At 46.9% G+C, this 18,000-nt stretch overlaps 1 protein-coding gene across 1 annotated transcript in view; it reads right to left on the reverse strand.

Moving 5' to 3' along the window:
- Positions 1-1,127: 1,127 nt before the first annotated feature.
- The window catches only part of NOTCH4 (notch receptor 4), a 32,399-nt gene continuing 15,526 nt past the window's right edge, over positions 1,128-18,000 (reverse strand). Inside the window, exons 11-30 of the mRNA XM_027876459.1 lie at positions 17,822-17,944; positions 17,346-17,496; positions 15,791-15,936; positions 15,340-15,492; positions 15,010-15,127; positions 14,728-14,815; positions 14,173-14,326; positions 12,910-13,094; positions 11,959-12,208; positions 11,519-11,631; positions 10,011-10,543; positions 8,998-9,381; positions 8,733-8,908; positions 8,141-8,366; positions 7,830-7,911; positions 7,582-7,720; positions 6,957-7,258; positions 5,429-5,576; positions 2,647-2,744; positions 1,128-2,422 (exon numbers count right to left, since the gene is read on the reverse strand). Coding sequence (XP_027732260.1) covers positions 1,754-2,422; positions 2,647-2,744; positions 5,429-5,576; positions 6,957-7,258; positions 7,582-7,720; positions 7,830-7,911; positions 8,141-8,366; positions 8,733-8,908; positions 8,998-9,381; positions 10,011-10,543; positions 11,519-11,631; positions 11,959-12,208; positions 12,910-13,094; positions 14,173-14,326; positions 14,728-14,815; positions 15,010-15,127; positions 15,340-15,492; positions 15,791-15,936; positions 17,346-17,496; positions 17,822-17,944 — 4,238 coding nt within the window. The 3' untranslated portion in view covers positions 1,128-1,753. The remainder of the gene's footprint in view (positions 2,423-2,646; positions 2,745-5,428; positions 5,577-6,956; positions 7,259-7,581; positions 7,721-7,829; positions 7,912-8,140; positions 8,367-8,732; positions 8,909-8,997; positions 9,382-10,010; positions 10,544-11,518; positions 11,632-11,958; positions 12,209-12,909; positions 13,095-14,172; positions 14,327-14,727; positions 14,816-15,009; positions 15,128-15,339; positions 15,493-15,790; positions 15,937-17,345; positions 17,497-17,821; positions 17,945-18,000) is intronic.

The following is an 18,000-nucleotide window of genomic DNA, read 5'->3' on the forward strand; positions in this document are numbered from 1 at the left end:
GAGACCCTCTGTGGTGAATGCAGAGGGCATGGGCAAGAGTAGCAGAGAATAAATAGGAAGACATGAATGGTTGGTCATCTGTTTTGCTGAAGGGATTTCCAACCAATGAAATAACAGACCCATTTAAGTTTCTTCAGCATAATATGGGGAAAAGACACCAACTTTGGAATCACAGAGCTTGTGTTTAGATCTTACTTCTGACCTGTGTGTCCTTCTACCTCCCTGTGTCTCTGGGACGGGCTTCTGAGGTACCTTTCAGTGCTAGATCTATTATTCTGTGATACTGGGACTAAGGTAGCTCTAAGGTCTTTCTTGGCTACCATCCCATGATTCTATTTGTCCAACCCCGTGCTAAGGCTACGAAGATATACAATATAAGATAGGATGGCCCTTGCCCTCAAAGAGTTGGAAAGCCAAGACTCGGGAAGGATCAGGTTTAGGCCTTGGGCAGGGGCAACTTCTCAGTAGTCAGGGATAAGAAACTAGGAAAAAAAAAGATGTGACAACACCTCAGGATCTCTCTTGTATAAAGAAAACACTTACATGCCTGTTCTGGACTGTGGAAGCCATCATTTGATGGTAAGCAGGGTTGGTGCTGATGTAGGTTAATGGCCTGATGGACTTGCACCCCTAAGGACACAGTTTGCCAAAGACTCATATTAGATCATCTCTAGTTCTTGGACAGGATAACTATAATGCTGAAGACTAGTAGACATCTCCTTTAAGATATTCAGTACACCTCCTTCCCCTTATCTAAAATGCACAAATTCTGCCCTTTAAATTTGTCCTAGTGGTCATTTAAGTGGCTACTGTGCATTTGTGTTAGGGGATGTCAGCAGAGAGTTCAGGTGGCATTTGAATTCCTTCACTGAGCAAAGTTTAGGAAGAATTTCACATCTAATTGCTGTGATTGTAGATGACTTAAATTCCCTAGAGGTGACCCTAGGTCAAGCCAAAGTGATATGTTTTTCCACATGCATTTGAATCGCTCATTCCTAGACAAGTATTTTTTTTTTGGCGGTGGGGGGGAGAAGTTCCAGAAGCTTAGCCAGCAGTCACTTCAGTACTGTGCCACAGTCCCACCACCTTCCCTACAATCCTTCAGGCTCAAGAGAACAAGAAACAGGTGAAATCTGAAGTCAGCTTTATTAGGAGATAACAATTCAGTAAGTCAGGGATAGTGGGGAGATGGCTGGAAGAGTTGGGTGCCTCATCCTTAAGTGATCTCATCTAACGGGGGAAGGGGAGAAACATAAGGAGTCATTGGCTCTGAACTGGGGCTCCTCCCCAGGCAGGCTCCCATTGGAAGCTATCTGCACAGGGGAAACAACTTCATGTCCTGTCTTCTTTTCTCTTGGGGGCAATCCTCACTTCAGTTTCCGCGATCTCCCAGCATCCCTGCATTTTGGTTTGCCTGTCTTCTTTTCTACTGTTTCTGCTCCTCATCAGTCCCATAATCTTTCTTGGAGTAGTGGTGGTGGTAGTGGTGATGGTATGGCCCCTCCCTCTTTGGAGGCTGTATCTTTATCCCAATGCAGGAAAAGGATAGCTGAGGTCTTCGCCCTTGTTAGGGAAAGCATTGCTCATTCAAAGGGGCAAAAACTTATTTTAGGAGCAGACATCTTTCCATGCCATTGTGGGGAAGGATCTCCCTGCACTTGAGTCTCTTCGTCCGAGAATCTGAGGGATTCCCAGACTGCTGCTTTGACATCTATCTTCCCAACAACCACCACCTTATCTCGGCTTAGGGGCATCACTCCGAGGGATCGGGTACCCAGGCGTCTTGGCTGGAACATTTAAGGGAGGGAGTAAGGCAAGGGGGCGGGACCGGAGTCCTGGGGGTGGGGCCACAGGTTCCCAGAGCCACCCAATCATAAGACCAGCCGCCTGTTGTGGCGCCGCTTCTGTGTCTGCGGGATCGATCCAATAGTAACCTAGGGCCGTGTCGAGCTCCGCGCATGCTTGCTGGGGACCGCAGGCCTCGAAGGGGCGGGGCTCCACCTCCAGAGAGGCTCCGGCTACGGGGGAAAGCCGCGCCCCCAAGAGGAGCCACGTCCATTGACATTGTTCGGCCAGGATGGTAAGCCCCACCCCCGTGCGGGTTTCCTCCTCCTGACATCATCGGGCTGCGCGGAAAAGCCCCGCCTCTAGGTAAGGTCCTAGTGCGCGGGAAGGCACCTTTCTCGGTCTTGTCTCCACCCACCGAGCCTAGGGAGGCTTTGTGACGCAAGGAGGGCCGGGACTCCGGCAGCCCTTCCCCTTCTAGGAGCGTCAGCAGGTCCCAGTGTCCGCGCTGACGGGCGATGTCTTGGGGTCCGAGCCCAGCCTGGTCTCGCAGTCCGCGGGCTGCCCCCGCCTCCAGGAGTAACCGGGCCACTTCCACCGCCCCTTCCCGGGCAGTCAGGAAGAGCGGCGTTTGCTCCTAGGGAGGGGAAGCAGGCAGGTGGGGTTAGGGAAAGGCCACGCCTCAGGAGGTCCCTTTCTCCCTGGCCTCCCCTCTCCTACGTCACGTGTTGGCTCCGCCCGTTTCCCGCCTCTCCGACTTCGATTTCCTTCCCCTCCGTCCCCTCCTCCTGTCCCTTCTCTTCTCCCCCTCCTCCCCCACCAGCCTCCCATTGAACTTGGCCCCTCCCGTAAGAGACTGACCCTGCTGTCCTGAGCGTCCTTGTCAGCTCCGGCCTGGAGCAGGGCGCTGGCGGCCCGAGCATTGTTCACCGCGGCGGCCCAGTGTAGGGCTGTCTTTCCTGGGAAGGCAGAGGCAGGGCAAAGAGGGGTGATTCCAGGGTTGGGGAAACGGATGACTGGGTCCCTTGGGGGGAGACGTCTGGGAGAAGTTTCTCACGGGATTGGGAGTAGGAGAAAAGAGGCCAGCTCAGGCTGGCATGGGCACCCCTCTGCTGGTCAATGGGGGGAAGCGTTACCATGGAGATGGCAGCCAAGGGCAGGAAGCTTTACCCCGGTGACGTCGCCCTTAGGGACAATGGGACATTGTTCTGTGGCCTAGCGGATAGGGACCCCTCCCCCCCTCCCCCCCTCCCACTTCGCCCTCTCCAGTCTCTTCCCACTGCTTTCCCTGCTCAGATGGACTATGGCTGGCAGATTGTGTGCTTACTTGGAGGCATGATGTGCCTCCAGTCCGGTCCTTTAGGCAAACCTTCACGTGACCCTGGCACTAGCCCTGGCTATCTTAATTATCCCTTATCTCTTTCAAAGCTGTCTACACTTCCTCACCTCCCACTCTTCAATGCCCTGCCATCATACTTTTACCCTCACCACTCCGAAAGAGACTGTACCCTCCAAGGTTACTTACTATCTTTTAACTGCTAAATCAATGTTTTTTTTTTTTTTTCTCAGTCCTCATTCTCTACGTCTAGAACATTTGCAGCCTTTCTTCCTAGAGACCAATCTGTTTTCCTCCTCTGATCAGCTTCTCTGTCTTTGCTGGATCGTCATCCATGTTCTGCTCTCTAGGCATAGATCTCCTCAGTCAGTTCTTTGGCCTAGGTTCCTACATTTTCCCTCGGTGATATCATCAGCTCCCACAGGTTCCATTATTACAAAGGTGGCTTCCATATCTATATATCCAACCCTAGTCTCTCCAGAACTCCAGTTAATTGTCCACACATGTCTATTGAATCATGGATCATCTCTGGCATCTAAAACTTTTTTTCTCTTTAGGCTCTTAGTGTAGAAATTTCCTGCACTAATACAGAGCATTAATACAGTTGCCATATCTTATTGATTCTATCTCCACAACATTTTTTTCGTCTGTCTCTTAAATTAAGGCCATGATCCTAGTTCAGGCCTTCATCACTTCTCTCCAGTACTATTTTGCAATAGATGCTTAATTGGTCTCTTGATTCCATTCTCTTTCTCACAGGAAATCAGAGATACAAAGCATCTCAGTGGCCATCTAGTTCAATCCACATCCATTGAATAGTGGGGGCAAACCCATTGTCTCTTGAAGTAGCTCATTCTACTTTTGCCTCTTTCTAATTAGGAAGGTTTTCCCTCTATGAAGCCTAAATTTGCTTTTTTGAAACTTTCATCCATTGCTCTCACTTCTACCCTCTGGGCCAAATAGATAAGTTTAGTTTCTCTTCCACAGGCAGCTATCTTGTTCTCTCTAGGGTTTTTTAGCTTCTTCAAGCTAAACATACCTGTTCTTTTAACCCATGTTCACTCACTATTCTATTTCCTTTCCCAGGTTATCAATTTCTTTCTTAAACTGTGGTGCCCAGAACAGAAAACAATACTCCAGATATGCTTTGACTAGATGGACTATCATTTATCTTTGGAAACTTTGCCTCCCTTAATGCAGTGTGAAGTCATATTCTCTTTTTTGTTTAGCTGCATGAATCACATGGTTGATTCATATTGAGCTTGCAGTCCATTAAAACATCCAACTCTTTTTCAGACAAAGTGCTATCTAACCATCCCTGGTCTTGTTCTATTGAAGTTGATTTCTTGAACCCAAGTATATGGCTTTACATTTATTCCTGTTGAATTTCATCTTATTAGTTTCAGCCTCATGTTCTAGCCTGTCAAACTCTTTTTTTGAGATCCTGATTCTGGCAAATGGCGCAAAGGTAGGAAAGATAGGAGTCATCCACTGGAGACCTCCTTTCATGTTGATACCACCTAGTACTGACCACTCTTGAGTCCAGGAACTCAATCATTTCCAAATACATCTCATTGTATTTACATCTAATCTACATCTTTCCATGTTTTTCACAAAATAGCATGATTTGCTAAAATCGAGGTAAATTGTACAGCATTTCCGTAATTACTCTGTGACACTGCTGTTAAGATAATCTTTCTAAGGCATAAAATTGATCATGTCATTCCTTTGCTCAAAAATCTTCAGTTGGTCCTTAATGTCTCTAGAAGAAAATACAAACCTCTCAGCCTAGCAATTCAAACCTTTCACAGTATTTCTCCAACCTGCCTTTGCAGACTTATTTCATATTATTTCCTTTAATGTGCTATATGTTCTAGGCAAGCTGTTCTATAATTTCCTCCTCAAATATTGATATTCCATTTCCCATCCCTGTGCCTTTTTTCAGACTGCTCCACATAGATTCTCTCTTTACCTCTGCTTCTTAGAATTCCTAGCTTCCTTCAAGGCTCGGTTTAAGTGCCATTTCCAACAAGAAGTTTGCTCCCCCCTCAAAGTGCCTTGTATTTACTTTTTTGTATTCATGTAGTGTAATGGAAGCTGAAAGTCAGAGACTGCCATTTTTGTTTTTGAACCCTTAGCAACTACCACAATGTCTTATACACAGTAAGTTTTTAATCACTCTGTTGAATTGGAAGAATATCCTTGGTATCCCATCTCTATGGAAAACTGTTTGGTTTCCCACTCCAGTCATCCCCAGTTCACCAGCCCCTCCATCTTTAGAAGCCATTTGTCCCACTAGGTCCTTACCCCATTTATCTCTGGCTCCCACATCTGCTTGGGCAGCAATCAGTTCTTCTACCAGGTCCTCTACAGCTAGCCGGGCAGCCAGCATGAGGGGTGTTGTCCCATCCTCTGTTCTAGCATCTACTGAAGTTTGCCTGCTCCTAAGCAGGAGCTGGAAGAGGGTGTTGGGGGTGGGCAGAGGACAGTGGAGGGTCAACAGTGAGGCTGTTTGAACTCCTGGCCTCGAGTCCCATACAGTCTTGTTTTGCCTAACTTCCCTATCCTTTTCTTCCCTTTCTTTTCTCACTCATACTTATCTTTATTCCACCCTTCTCTTTCTTTTATTTCTCTTCCCTACCCTTCTGTCCTCTTTTTCATATTCCAAACCCTTCTTCTTCAGCTTCAAACCCGTCTATCTGTGTCCACCATCTATCTGATCTGATGAAGGAAAGAAAAGCATTTTTGTTATTAACTTTGGGGATGATCTTTGTGTTGAATTGTTTTGATGGGGAAAATTTTGATAGCTCATTTATACTCATCTATTTTGGATCAAGTTAGTTAGCTAAGCAATTACATAGCAATATAGGTGTAACTAGGACCTTTTGACTGTTTTAGCTAATTATTCCTGCTAGATTCCAAGCCCTGTTGTTTAACTGCCAAAGACTTGCAAAAAACTGTCTGAATTTGTTGTCCTACACTAATTATGGTTTTTGGTTTAATATATAAAAACCTACTCTAAAGGTTTGTGATTAGTGGGCACAAACCTGGGAATGGGAGGATGACTCAATGAACTTAATCCAGTGGGTCTAAGTGAGCTCAGAATGGGGTGGGGTGGTGTGGGGAGTAGTTTGCTCGGGTTTTTTTTGCTGAGAGGAAAGAAGAAATTCTCCTGGAGGAAGTGGAATGTCATGGGATGGGGGTCACAAATAAATAGATGGCATCAAGGCCCCTACTAGCCTAAAGGAACTTTAAAGGTTAGATTAGAAAATTTTTAATGCTACATATTTTGAGACTAAAAGGTTTTTCTTCATGTACACTTACATTTACCTTATTCTTGTATATTATTTGTATTTATTTAATTTCGTTTCCCTTGCAACTAAATTCTAGAGAGTTTACTGTTGTGATCTGGAGTATGTGTAAGATTATGAAAGGGAAGAGGGAAATGGTGTTAAAACTAGTTACTTAGAGGTGGTGGTGACAGTAGAGGAAGTTGAGATCAGATAATGAGGTTTCTAATATTGCAGATCACTAAATTCAGGTAGTGAAGGTAACTCAGTGTTCAAGAAACTCCAGAAGGCTCTGTGCTTGAACTACAGTTCATATATCAGGAAAGGTTTAAAATATAGTCCAAGTCCCACGGTCCATTTTCAAATAGAGGAGCCCTGGGAACCTGGCATTAAAGTCAGTGAGCCATAAGGGTTGGATCAAGGCATTGTAGCCTCCCATTCTGTTCCCCTTTTACCTGTCCTGTGTGGGTATCATTTTGCTATTAAATTCCTAGTTGTGCTTACTATCCCTTTCCCCCAATCTCTGCTCCCCTTAGGGGCCTGACCTGGCAGACTTCTCGGGCATCAGCAGCCACAGCTGTGTGGAGGGGAGTACGCCCCATTCTATCTGGCTCATTGGGGTTGGCACCAGCTTCAAGGAGGCGTCGGGCAGCAGGTAGACGGGAGAAACGGGCTGCTAGGTGCAGTGGGGTCTCCCCTGACCCCACAGTATGGGCTTGGGGGCTTGCCCCACCACCCAGGAGTGGTTCCCATGGCTCTGTTCCCTGTGGCCCTGGGCACAGCCCCTCCTGTGTTCTAGGCTCTGATCCCCCACAGCACACAGCTGACATCAGTGGGGTTACCCCATCTGCAGAGGAGAGGATTCAAGGGGAGAAAAAAAACCAACAACAGGAGAACAAAATGACAGATTTGGTGGTTTGGAAAGATACCGAGGAGTTAGAAAGGAAAAATGCTATTATCTAGCTGTATGACCTAGGACAAAGCACTTGAATTCTATGGGCCTCAATTTCCTTATCTGCAAATGGGGGTGGGGTGGGGGTTGGACAAGATGATCGCTAAGGTTTTTCCCAATCCTAATATTCTATAATTCAGTGATTCTAAACATTGGTGGGGGGTGGGGAGGAGGATGGTTGGGTTTTTTTTTTTAAACATTGAAGACTATTTACATACCAGGTCCACAGGCATCTACATCAGGGGTTTCATTATCAGGCTCCTGGGGAGGGGTCAACATGGCTACCTGGAGACACTCTTGTCCTCTTCCACTCAGAGGCCAGAGCTGGCATTTGGGTGGTGGGGCCCCTTCCTCAGCCTGGGGGTGGGGCAGAGAAGTAGGCAACAGGGATGGACTTCTGTGTCCTTCAATTCCCCTCTAGATCCTGAGCTGCTTCTTGGCCTCATCTCCATCTCATACCCCTTACCTGGTATATCTGCTCTCCCTCTTCAAGGCCTGAGCAAATCACAACTCCATCCTCATCAGTCTCAGTCTCTGGTTTCAATGTCCTGGGAGAGGGAAAGGGACAGGGAATGAGGACATGTGATTAGAGTTAACATGAAACTCTCAAGAATCATAGATAACCTCTGTCATCCAATCTTGCATGCTGATTTCATTCCTTCTGCCTTTAGGACTCATGGTTTCTGTGAAATCATTACTCCTTTTTTTCCTTATTTTCTCTTTCTGTAAGCTTTTCCTATTCCTCCTTGCCATTTGGGGGGTCTTTCCTGCTCTTACTTGAGTCCAATGCTATCTTCACCCAGAGGGGGCCGACGTCCACGGGGGGCAGGTCTTGTTTGAGGTCGAGGCCTACTGGAGAAACCGGGGGGCAACCAGAGAGCCCCATGCTCCCGGCGCCTTCTCCGGATAAGTTGGAGGACCAGGAGCCCACTCAGAACCAGAAGAATCACACCAGCTACTGGGGAAAAGAACACAGGCCAGGGGAGCTGGGGTGCTGGGGGTGCTGGGGAAGAGAAATGAAGACAAAATCAGAGATCCAGAAAGAGATACGTGAAGCAAATTTGTCAACTTTAGAGAAGATGCATCTAATATAGAAAATGTAGAGACAGATAGGCAAAGCACATAGGGATAAGAGGAGGGGCAGAGCCCTCACTGATGTGAGGGAGAATAGCCTACTCTAAGATTCTAGTCATCCTATTCCCTCTCCTATAGGCAAGAGTAAGTGATGGATAACAGCTATCTGTTATCTTGGGAAAGGCTGTGAATGAGTATGGGATAAGATTCAGGTGGTTGAGTACCTGTACCTGGTCCAAGGTAGGGGGAGGGAAAATTCAAGGGAAAGTTAAGAGTTGAGGGTGATAGCATCTACCTGTGCCTTCCTGGGGATGAGCAACTAGCAGGGGCCCAGGCAATAGGGTCTCCAGGGCCCCAACAGCAGCCATTGCAGCTAGGAAGCGGAGCAGGAAGCCTGGGTCCCATGGGCATCGGGGGGTGAGAGGGGCAGAACCACAGCGGGATGAATCCACACCTAGCACCACCACAAATCTGTATGGGTAGAACCATGAAGACCTAGTTGTCTGGGCACTGGTTTGCTGTCCCTGGCCGTAGCCCTACTTTCCCTTAATCTTCCTTACCCAGCAGGGAGGGTATCAGTCTTTTTGCTGGAGAGGTGGATGGGGGGTGCTGTTCTTTCTTGTTGGGGTTTGTTCCTATTTCTTCGGAGCTCTTCCTCGGCTTGCGGTCCAGGGTAGGGGTATACCATCTCTCTGCCTTCTTGGTCCTTCCTCACCCATAACCCCACCCTCAGCACCAAGGAGAGAACTCGGGCAAGGGTGGATAGCTGCTGGTCTAGGTTAGGAGGGCTCAATACCACCAGCAGGGCCAGGGAAGGACCTGTTTCAGGGTCAGAGGTTGCTGTCCTGCAGTCCCCCCCATCCCAGCCACACTCTGCAGTGTCACAACCTTTCTCGCAGTGTCCATTGTGGAAGTGATCCCGGCAGTACTGGTCATAGGCTGGACTGAGAGGTGGGGAGAAGAGGGTTCAGGACCTCTCCTCCCACCAAACTCTGCTCTCCTGCTGGATCCTTCCCGGTACCGCATTCTCTGCCCCCAACTAAAGATGTCAGTAGCTCCACAGACTATTCCCCTCAAAGACTGACTGTCAAATGGTAGAACCTCATCCATAATGCTATCTAATGAATCCTGGTCATCTCCTGGATACCCGGAACTAGGGTTCCTCATGTCTTCCTCATTTTCTGACCCCCAAAAATCACTTCTCTGCCTAAACTCTTGAGATAGGAACTATAAGTTCCTTTCTCTTAGTGACTCTATTTGATGGGAATAGGATGGGGTGGAATGTACTGTGTTCCAGTGGGGCCTAGTCAGTCAGGATGCTCACAGTACCCAAGAGGAGCCCATAGGTCTCTATTTTCTGGGTTCCATTAGTCGATTCTGATGTCCTGTTTCCCTCTGCTCCTAAGATTCCTTCAGCTCAGAGTCCCTTTCTTCCTTCCCCTGATTCCCAGCTGAAGTTGTAAGGGGTGGAAGTACAATAGCATAAGAGGCCTGATTTAAGACCTGAGGCCTCAGTCCTGGCTTGGCTGTTATGTCACCCCTTCTCTCCCCAACTGTCCCTCAGGAGCCTCACATGCAGGTTTGGGGGGTCTCACAGTCGTAGCCATCAAACAGACACTCCTCAGTGTTGCACTGTGGGTGGCACTGCCCATCTCTGAAGAAAAGCCAGCATCGAGCATGGAGAGGGCAGCCTCTCCAGGGATCCAGGATCCCCAGGGAGCAGTCTCCTCCATCCCAGGCACCATCAGGGCTACTGCAGTCAGGATCACAGGCCCCATCTCCACCTCGACCTTTACATCCCTCTGCTTCAGATGTTTGGCATCGGGGCCCCAGGAACCCAGGGGGGCAGGAACAATGGAAACCAGAGCCCCCAGGGCCCTTCACTCCATGGGACTCAATACAGCTGCCATTGTGTAGGCAAGGGGAAGGAGATCCACAACCCTGAGGGACTGGAGGAAGCAGGCAGTCTGGGCCCCCATAGCCTCTGAGGCAGGCACAGTGAGGGACAGAGCCTGGCTGGGAAGAGGAAAGACAGAAGCCCCCATGATGGCAGTGGTGGGGACCACAGGAAGGGGCATCATGGAGGCAAGTGGGACCCTCAAAGCCCTGGAAGAAAAGAGAGAAAAAAAATAAGATTAAGAATTCTGGATAGCTCACTCCCACTATAACCTTTTTCTACCTCCAAGCCAACACCTATGATCACCTCACATTTCTATGGTACTCTAAGGTTTACAAAAATACTCAACAATAGTCTTGTGGGGTGGTAAGGAAAGTTTTATTATGCTCACTTTACAGCTGAGGAAACTGAGGCTCAGGGGGTGAAGTGACTTGCTGCAGTCACATAGTGTTAGCATCAGGATTTAAGCCCATTGGGATTTATGACTACTTGTCCAGTGGCCTTTCCAATGCATTATGCTGCCAGAATGTTAGAGTTGGAAGGGACCTAAAGGTCACCTAGTCCAACTTATTTATTTCCTAGGTAAAGAAGGTGAGTGGATAGATGACGTGCACACAAAGACACCTGCTAGGGAGCATAGCAGATAGGACACAAGGCTCAGAGTCAGGGAGGCACCAGCTGTGTGGTCTATCTGAGCTTCAGCTTCCTCAGTACAGTGGAGGTAAGAATAGATAACCCCTGCCTCACAAAGGAATTGTGAGGATCAAATGAGGTAATATAGGAAAATGCTTTGTAAACCTTAAAGTGATACATAAATGTTCATTATTATTGATTGCAGAGCTGAGACTAGAACCCAGGGCTCCTGGCTTTCAGTCATAGAACCTCACTGATTAGTAACATGTTCTTATTACCATCCACTTGCTCATGATTTCGTGACCTCTCTATGCACTAGGTATATATGTTATAGGTATCCATATGTTACTGACTGATTCTTGAGTGTTTCCCCATAACTCCCTCCCTGAGGACCTGACCTTTGCTTCCTACTGCTCAAACCTCCTGACCTTTCCTCTTGTGCCTCTTCCTGGTGTTCCCCTCCTATAATTATGTCCTGACCTCCTTGGCTGTTTGCTGTTTGTAGTGAAAGTGACCAAGGTGAGCTGTGTGTTGAGTGGGAGATGACTCACCATGGGGCAGTGGCAGGTGAAACCAAGGTGGCTTCCAACTACCACTTCACAGGTTCCACCATGGGAGCAGGGCTGACTCTTGCAAGCATCCAGCTTTTCCTCACACCGCTGACCTGGGGATATGAGGATGACACCCAGTGTGAGGAATTAGTGCTTCTCACATTTCTTCCTTTACTTTTCTGTCCTATTTACTGCTGGGGACATAAGTAATGGGCAAAGAAATTCATGATGGTGGTGATGGAGTGGAATCTACTTCCCCGGAAGAGAGGGGGATGTATGGCATGGAACCTGGGGGGAGGTAGAAAAAATGATTCTGCCAGTCCAGTGTGGGGTGGAAGGGGATCCTGCTTTGTTCTCTCTTGCTCCTTAGCTGTGCCTCAGAGATACCCACACCCCAGTTTCCCTGTCCTTGACTTCCACCCTTAGTCTCCATTCATCACCTGTGTATCCTGGGAGACACTGGCAGAAGAAGGCATTGGCCAGAGAATGGCAGGCCACAGTGCCTGCAGGGTAGCAAGGCCGGTCCAGGCATTCATCCACATCACCCTCACAGCGTAGTCCCACAAAGCCAGGGGGGCAGGAACAGTAGAAACCACCAGGGACTGAGGAACAGGTGCCATGATTATGGCAGGGTTGGGACTGACAAGCATCCACATCTGAGCAGTTCTGTCCATGATAGCCAGGGGCACACTGTGGGGTCAGGAGGGTAGCTCAGGCTGAGGCAGGGAATTTGAATCTGTGATTAGCCCAGCACAGATCACTACAACCAAATATAATTTAACACAGTTCGACATAATTCAATGCAATTTCACAGAATTCAACATGGATAGTACAACTCATGGTTAAAAATAGTTTAACAAATGGGTGTATGAAAAAGGCACCAAACTGGGAGTTGAGTCAAAGGAGACTTGAATTATAATGTTGGCTCTACTGATAACTTGCAGTGTGACCTGGAGCAAGACCCTTTTATCTTTCTTGGCCTGTTTCTAGATCTGTAGAATGAAAGGAGTTGGACTAGATGAACTTTGAGGCTTCTTTCCAGCTCTAAAACAGAATATTTTTTTACCCATGTGTCCCCACAGCTCAGTTGTTCTTCTCTTTACTCAACATAACTCACCACCATCAATTAGTTTCAACTCGGGATCCAGACTTAGCATTACTCCATTCATATTATTATAACCACAATACATACAACACATCACTATTTTATATACCTGAACTTCAGGCAACACACTTCCTTGTCCCCCTCTGCAACACTTTTTAACAACCCCTCCAACCGTGTTAGCTTAGAGTCTCTTCCCAAATCAAATATCTCTTCAGTGTCCCTGATGTGACTGTATTCCCACTCCTCCAAGTTCCCTGAATCTTCCTTGCACCTTAGTCCCTCTCACCTGGCAGAAGTACCCATTGGGATGGGCAATACATGTAGCCCCATGCTGGCAGGGCCCCAACTCACATACATTCACATTGTCCTGGCATGAGCTGCCTTGGAACCCAGGTGGGCACTGACAGAAATGGGACATACCATTGTCCATGCAGAGCCCTCCATTCTGACACAAGGAAGAGACCTCTATGCCTAGGGAGAGAGACACGGGGGAAAAAAGGGAGAGGGATATACATAGAAGAAGTGAGGAGAGATCAGCCCAATGGAATGCTCTGATAAGAGAGAAGAGAAAACCTAACTAGAAAGGAAAATAACTCTTCCCTTTTGTATCAGTTATATTCCTAGTGTAAGCAGAGGATCTTTCTGAGTATGAGGAACCTTGGCAGGCAATAGGTTAAAACCACAGTCTGCCCATTCTCCCTGCTACCCTCCCCCCTTCCAAGATTATGAGAGAATGACAGTTAGAGAGTGTCTGTTACATGAAGAATTTTCTATAACTCTTAGAACATAAGATGTAGTTCTATTATGTTAGGCAATTTATAGCTGAGTTTGACATGGTTGATTGTGGTTGAGTTGTATTGAGAGCAATTGAGGTGTATTCACTAATTGGTTACTTTGTGTGAAGTTGCACTGAGCCAGAATGCTATTAAGTGGATTGGTTTGGGTTATCTGGGTTGTACTGAGAGAATCCTAGATTTAGAATTATAGGACCTGAATTTGAATCCTACAGTTCCTGCCACTAGCTAGCTATGTGGCCTTGGGATTTATTTTTACAATGAGGGGGTTGAATCAAGTTAATTTTAAAGTTCTCTTCCAATTTTAATATTTTGAGTTCAGTTATATTGAGTTGGAAATGTCATTGAGTTGTGTTGTGTTGAAGTTTGTTAGATGTGATTGAGTTGTATCCAGCTGCTGTGAGTCCACTTGAACCATGTTGATTAAAGTAGAGTTGTGTTGAGTTGTAGTGTATTAACCGTGTGATAGTGGAAAGACTGTTGGACCTGGAAACAGTCATAACTCTTAGCCAAGTGATCGTGGACAAGTAATTTAATCATTCAGCTTCAGTTTCTTCATCTGTAAAATGGAGTTAATAATATTTGTACCATCTGTCTTAAGGATCATTGTGAAGAAAGTGTTTTTTTTTTAAACTGAAAGCATTATATAAATATGACATTAATAATAATCATCATCATCTGTGTTGGTGGGTGGGTAAATACCCTAGGCTAGCCCTCTGGGTATGGGTCACCTAAGTTGATCCCAGGATAGATACCTTGGTTCAAGGCAGCCACTTGGCAGAGAGAGAGAGGCAATTCACAGACAGACCCTGTCCAGCCCCCAGGGCAAAGACATTGGAAAGAGGAGTCAGTCTTGAGGCAGTAGGCATTATGTTGACAGGGATTTGGAACACAGAGGTCTAGGGGGTTCTGTGAAGAGGCAGAAGAAGCATTAAGTCTAGCCACCTTCAGCCTCCTGATTCCCACCTCCAAAAAACACTCTTCACCTTCAAATGCATTCACAATGTACAGCCTCAGAAGTCCTAATTCTAAAACTGCCTCCTATATCTGAAATCCCTCTTGGTCCTCCTGTTATCTATCCCCCATCTAAACCTAGAGAAAGGTCTCCCCAATCTTAAATTAGCCTCCTGACTCCAAGACACATCTCAATATGTCAAATTCATGTGGATACTAATTCCCAGGTTATCCTGGTTTCCATAAACCATAATATATTAGTTTCTCTGATAGAGTTTCTCAATTGAAAAACCTCCTTTTCCCCCATATCTCCCTTTTGTCAGCTTCCTACCATAGAATCCCTGTGACCTCCTCACCTGGCATCTGTCTCCTGTGTGACCATGGGGGCAGAGGCAATGAAATCCCTCCAAGCCATCTTGGCAGGTCCCGCCATTCCTGCAGGGTCTGGATAAGATGGACACAAGGAAGACATGAAAGGGAAAGGTGGTGATGGTTACAGGGGAGATGTAAGACAAGGAGTGAAGGCATCAGGGAAGCTTTCAGAAAATAGAGAGTGAGAGAACCCAGGGTCTGGGGGAATAGGGAAAGGGAGAATTGGAAAGAGTTGAAGTTTCCCTTTCCTAACCCCCACCACTTACCTGTCTGCACAGTTGGGGGGAGCTTTCTCTTCACAATATGTCCCTTTGAATCCCATGGAGCAAAAGCAGGTAAAGGTACTGGTTCCATCCACACAGGTGCCCCCATTGAGACATGAGACTGGGAGAAGGGGCATGGAGAGAAGAGTGGTGAGGATTTTGGTCTTCACTTGGTTCTCCAGAGGTAACAACTTTATTTACTTCACACCCAGGTAAATATAACATAGTGTCCCTCATTTCTATTCAACATAAATCAACACTTAAATTGTACTCTGTACAAGTTGAACTCAGCCAATGCTACTGTCTCCCACCCAGCCCACAATAGACACTCACCAGATGTGCAGTGGTCCGTGCGGGTCTGACAATGGGACCCAGTATAGTTAGGAAGGCAGGTGCAGGAGTAACCTTCAGGGGTAGGGCTGCAGGAGCCACCATTAAGACATGTCCTGGAGTCACACTTGGTCACCTCCTTACTGCAGTTGGGGCCTAGGATAAATGGACAAGGGCCTAACCCAGGGGACTCATTTCTTTGCCTTCTTTTTTTGCCTCTTCATTTCCTTCCTTCTCTGTAGTCCATTTCCCCCTTTTTATCTTCCTTCCACTCCTCTTTATTTTCCCATTCCCATATGCCTTCCATCCCCTTTTGGCTCTTTTCCATCCTTTCCTTCCCTCCCTTCCCTTTCCCCTTCCCCTTCCCCTTTCTTTCCTCCCTTCTGTGGTAGCTAGGACCCACTCCAGGTCCTGAGTTGGGCAATTTGATTTTAGGTTGTCACAGGGGCCTCACCTGTGTATCCAGTGGGGCAGGTACAGTTATAGCCGTGGGACTGGGGATGGCATGTACCCCCGTGGGCACAAGGCTCTGAAACACAGCCCCCCAGCTCCTCCTCACAGTCTTGCCCTGTCCAGCCCACATCACACACACATGTAGATCTAGGTGTGAAAGGAGAAGTATGCATATTGGGTGCAGTGTGTGTGGGGGACTCGGCTGCTTCCTTTAGATTCCACCCCTACCCCACTTTCCTCTCCTCCCTCCTATAGACCAGTTGTCTCCATTGGCTTTGAGTTATTGACCTCATTCCTCATTGACTTTCCCTTTCCCAAATGATCTCAATTGAATGACTTTATCCCATTGACTCTAGAACTAAATGATCTCTTCCACCATCAGCTCTGACTCAATAGATCTTTCCTCCTCATGGCAGAGGCAGCATGGTGTAGTGGATAGATTGCTAGGCTTGGAATCAGGAAGAACAGAGTTCAAATCCTACCCCAGACAGCACTGGGTAACCTCACTGAGCTTCAGTTTCTTCATCTGTAAAGTGAGGGAACTGGACTAGCAGGGGTGGGAAACCTGCAGCCTCGAGGCCACATGTGGCACTCTAGGTTCTCAAGTGTAGCCTTTTGACTGAATCCAAACTGATTTGTTCTGTGAAGTTGGAATTCAGTCAAAGGTCACACTTGAGGACCTAGAGGGCCACAAGTTCCCCACCCCTGGGCTAGATGATCTCTAAGGTCTCTTCCAGCTCTTTGGTCCTTGGCATTGCAGGTACAAATGGTGGGAGGGGAGAAGTGTGGGGTGGCACAGCTTGGTTTCCATTGGGATAGTGGTAAAGACTTTCCTCTGTCTCTGATTGACACTCTGCTTTAGAGGAGCTTGATGGGAGCTCACCAAACTGAGATGATGTAATCTCAATTAATCAGGCTTAATCTAAGACATTTCCTGAACAGGAATTACAATTCAACCTTCTCAGTCACAAACAAGTTGACAATTTTACCCTTTATATAAATAATTAGAGTGCAAGACAGGGAGAAATTGAGCAGAATAAACAGAAAGAATTTTTAAAAATGAAATCTATTAATTGTTTATCCTAAACATTGGTCCTGGGATGTATCTATGGAGATAATAAGCTGCAGAAACGAAAGCATATGAGACCTTGATGTTATGAAATCATCCTCCCATTCTGCTCACCTCTGGTCTTTCCCTTACTAAATATCTGGGGCCTGATAACCTAAAATATGGAAGATTTTAAGTACTTTAGAGTAGTCAAAAAAGATTAATAAAGGAAAAAAAGGACCTATGAAGAAAATCTAAACATATTGGGATGATAATGAAAATTAAAGGGTCACCCAATTATGACCTTCAGACATCTGAGAGATTATGCAAAGGATGGAAAATCTCGGACATAGTTTAGGATCTCACTTCTTACTGGTAATTAGTGCTACCCATTCTCTCACAGTTGATCATTTCCCATTGTTCCTGTACTGCCTGTGTTCTCCTGTCTCCTTCCCTTCTAATCCCAATTGAAGGGAATATCTAGAGGTGGAATGTGGGGAGGTATTACCCTTGGCATTGTCCATGTTTGCAGGTACAGTTGTCTTTGGCAGGGGGGCAGCTGGGGTTTCCATCAGGGCAGAGGCACTGGCTTTCTGCTTGACATCCCCACTTTGGAGGGCACAAGGAGGCCGGGCACAAGGAGAACTCACAGAGTCGTCCTAGGGTGAATCAAGAAATAAGACAGAAGGGTCAACCTCTTAGAGTCTTCTGTGTCCTCTCTGAGAGAATCTCTAACCAAGTCCATTTAAATGGTAAATCCCCTAGATGGCCCCCAGCCACTATACCCTTAAGAACTGCCCCTCAAACTCAGTCTTTCCTAGCTGAACCCTGGGCACAACAGTTGACATTAACATTGACCCCACAATACCTTTCATCCCTGAAAGTGGATCATTCTGAAAATGTCTTCCCTGTCTTTCCCCACCCCTCATTCCTCAATGTGATTCAAGTATTTATCCTTCATTTCTAATCCAACTCCCTGTTGACCTGTAACATTTGGGGGGCAGCTGCAGGAGAAGGAGCCAGGGAGATCAAGACAGCTAGATCCTGAGGAACAGGGGTCACTGAGACATTCATCTATATCCACCTGGCATCGAGGACCTTCAAATCCTGGATGTATGAGGAAAGAAGGGAGGGAGTTGAGTAAGTTTGAGACCCTTTAAAAT

The sequence above is a fragment of the Vombatus ursinus genome, unplaced genomic scaffold, assembly GCF_900497805.2.
Source record: "Vombatus ursinus unplaced genomic scaffold, bare-nosed wombat genome assembly UNPS02014811.1, whole genome shotgun sequence".
In the NCBI taxonomy this organism is placed as follows: Eukaryota; Metazoa; Chordata; class Mammalia; order Diprotodontia; family Vombatidae; genus Vombatus; species Vombatus ursinus.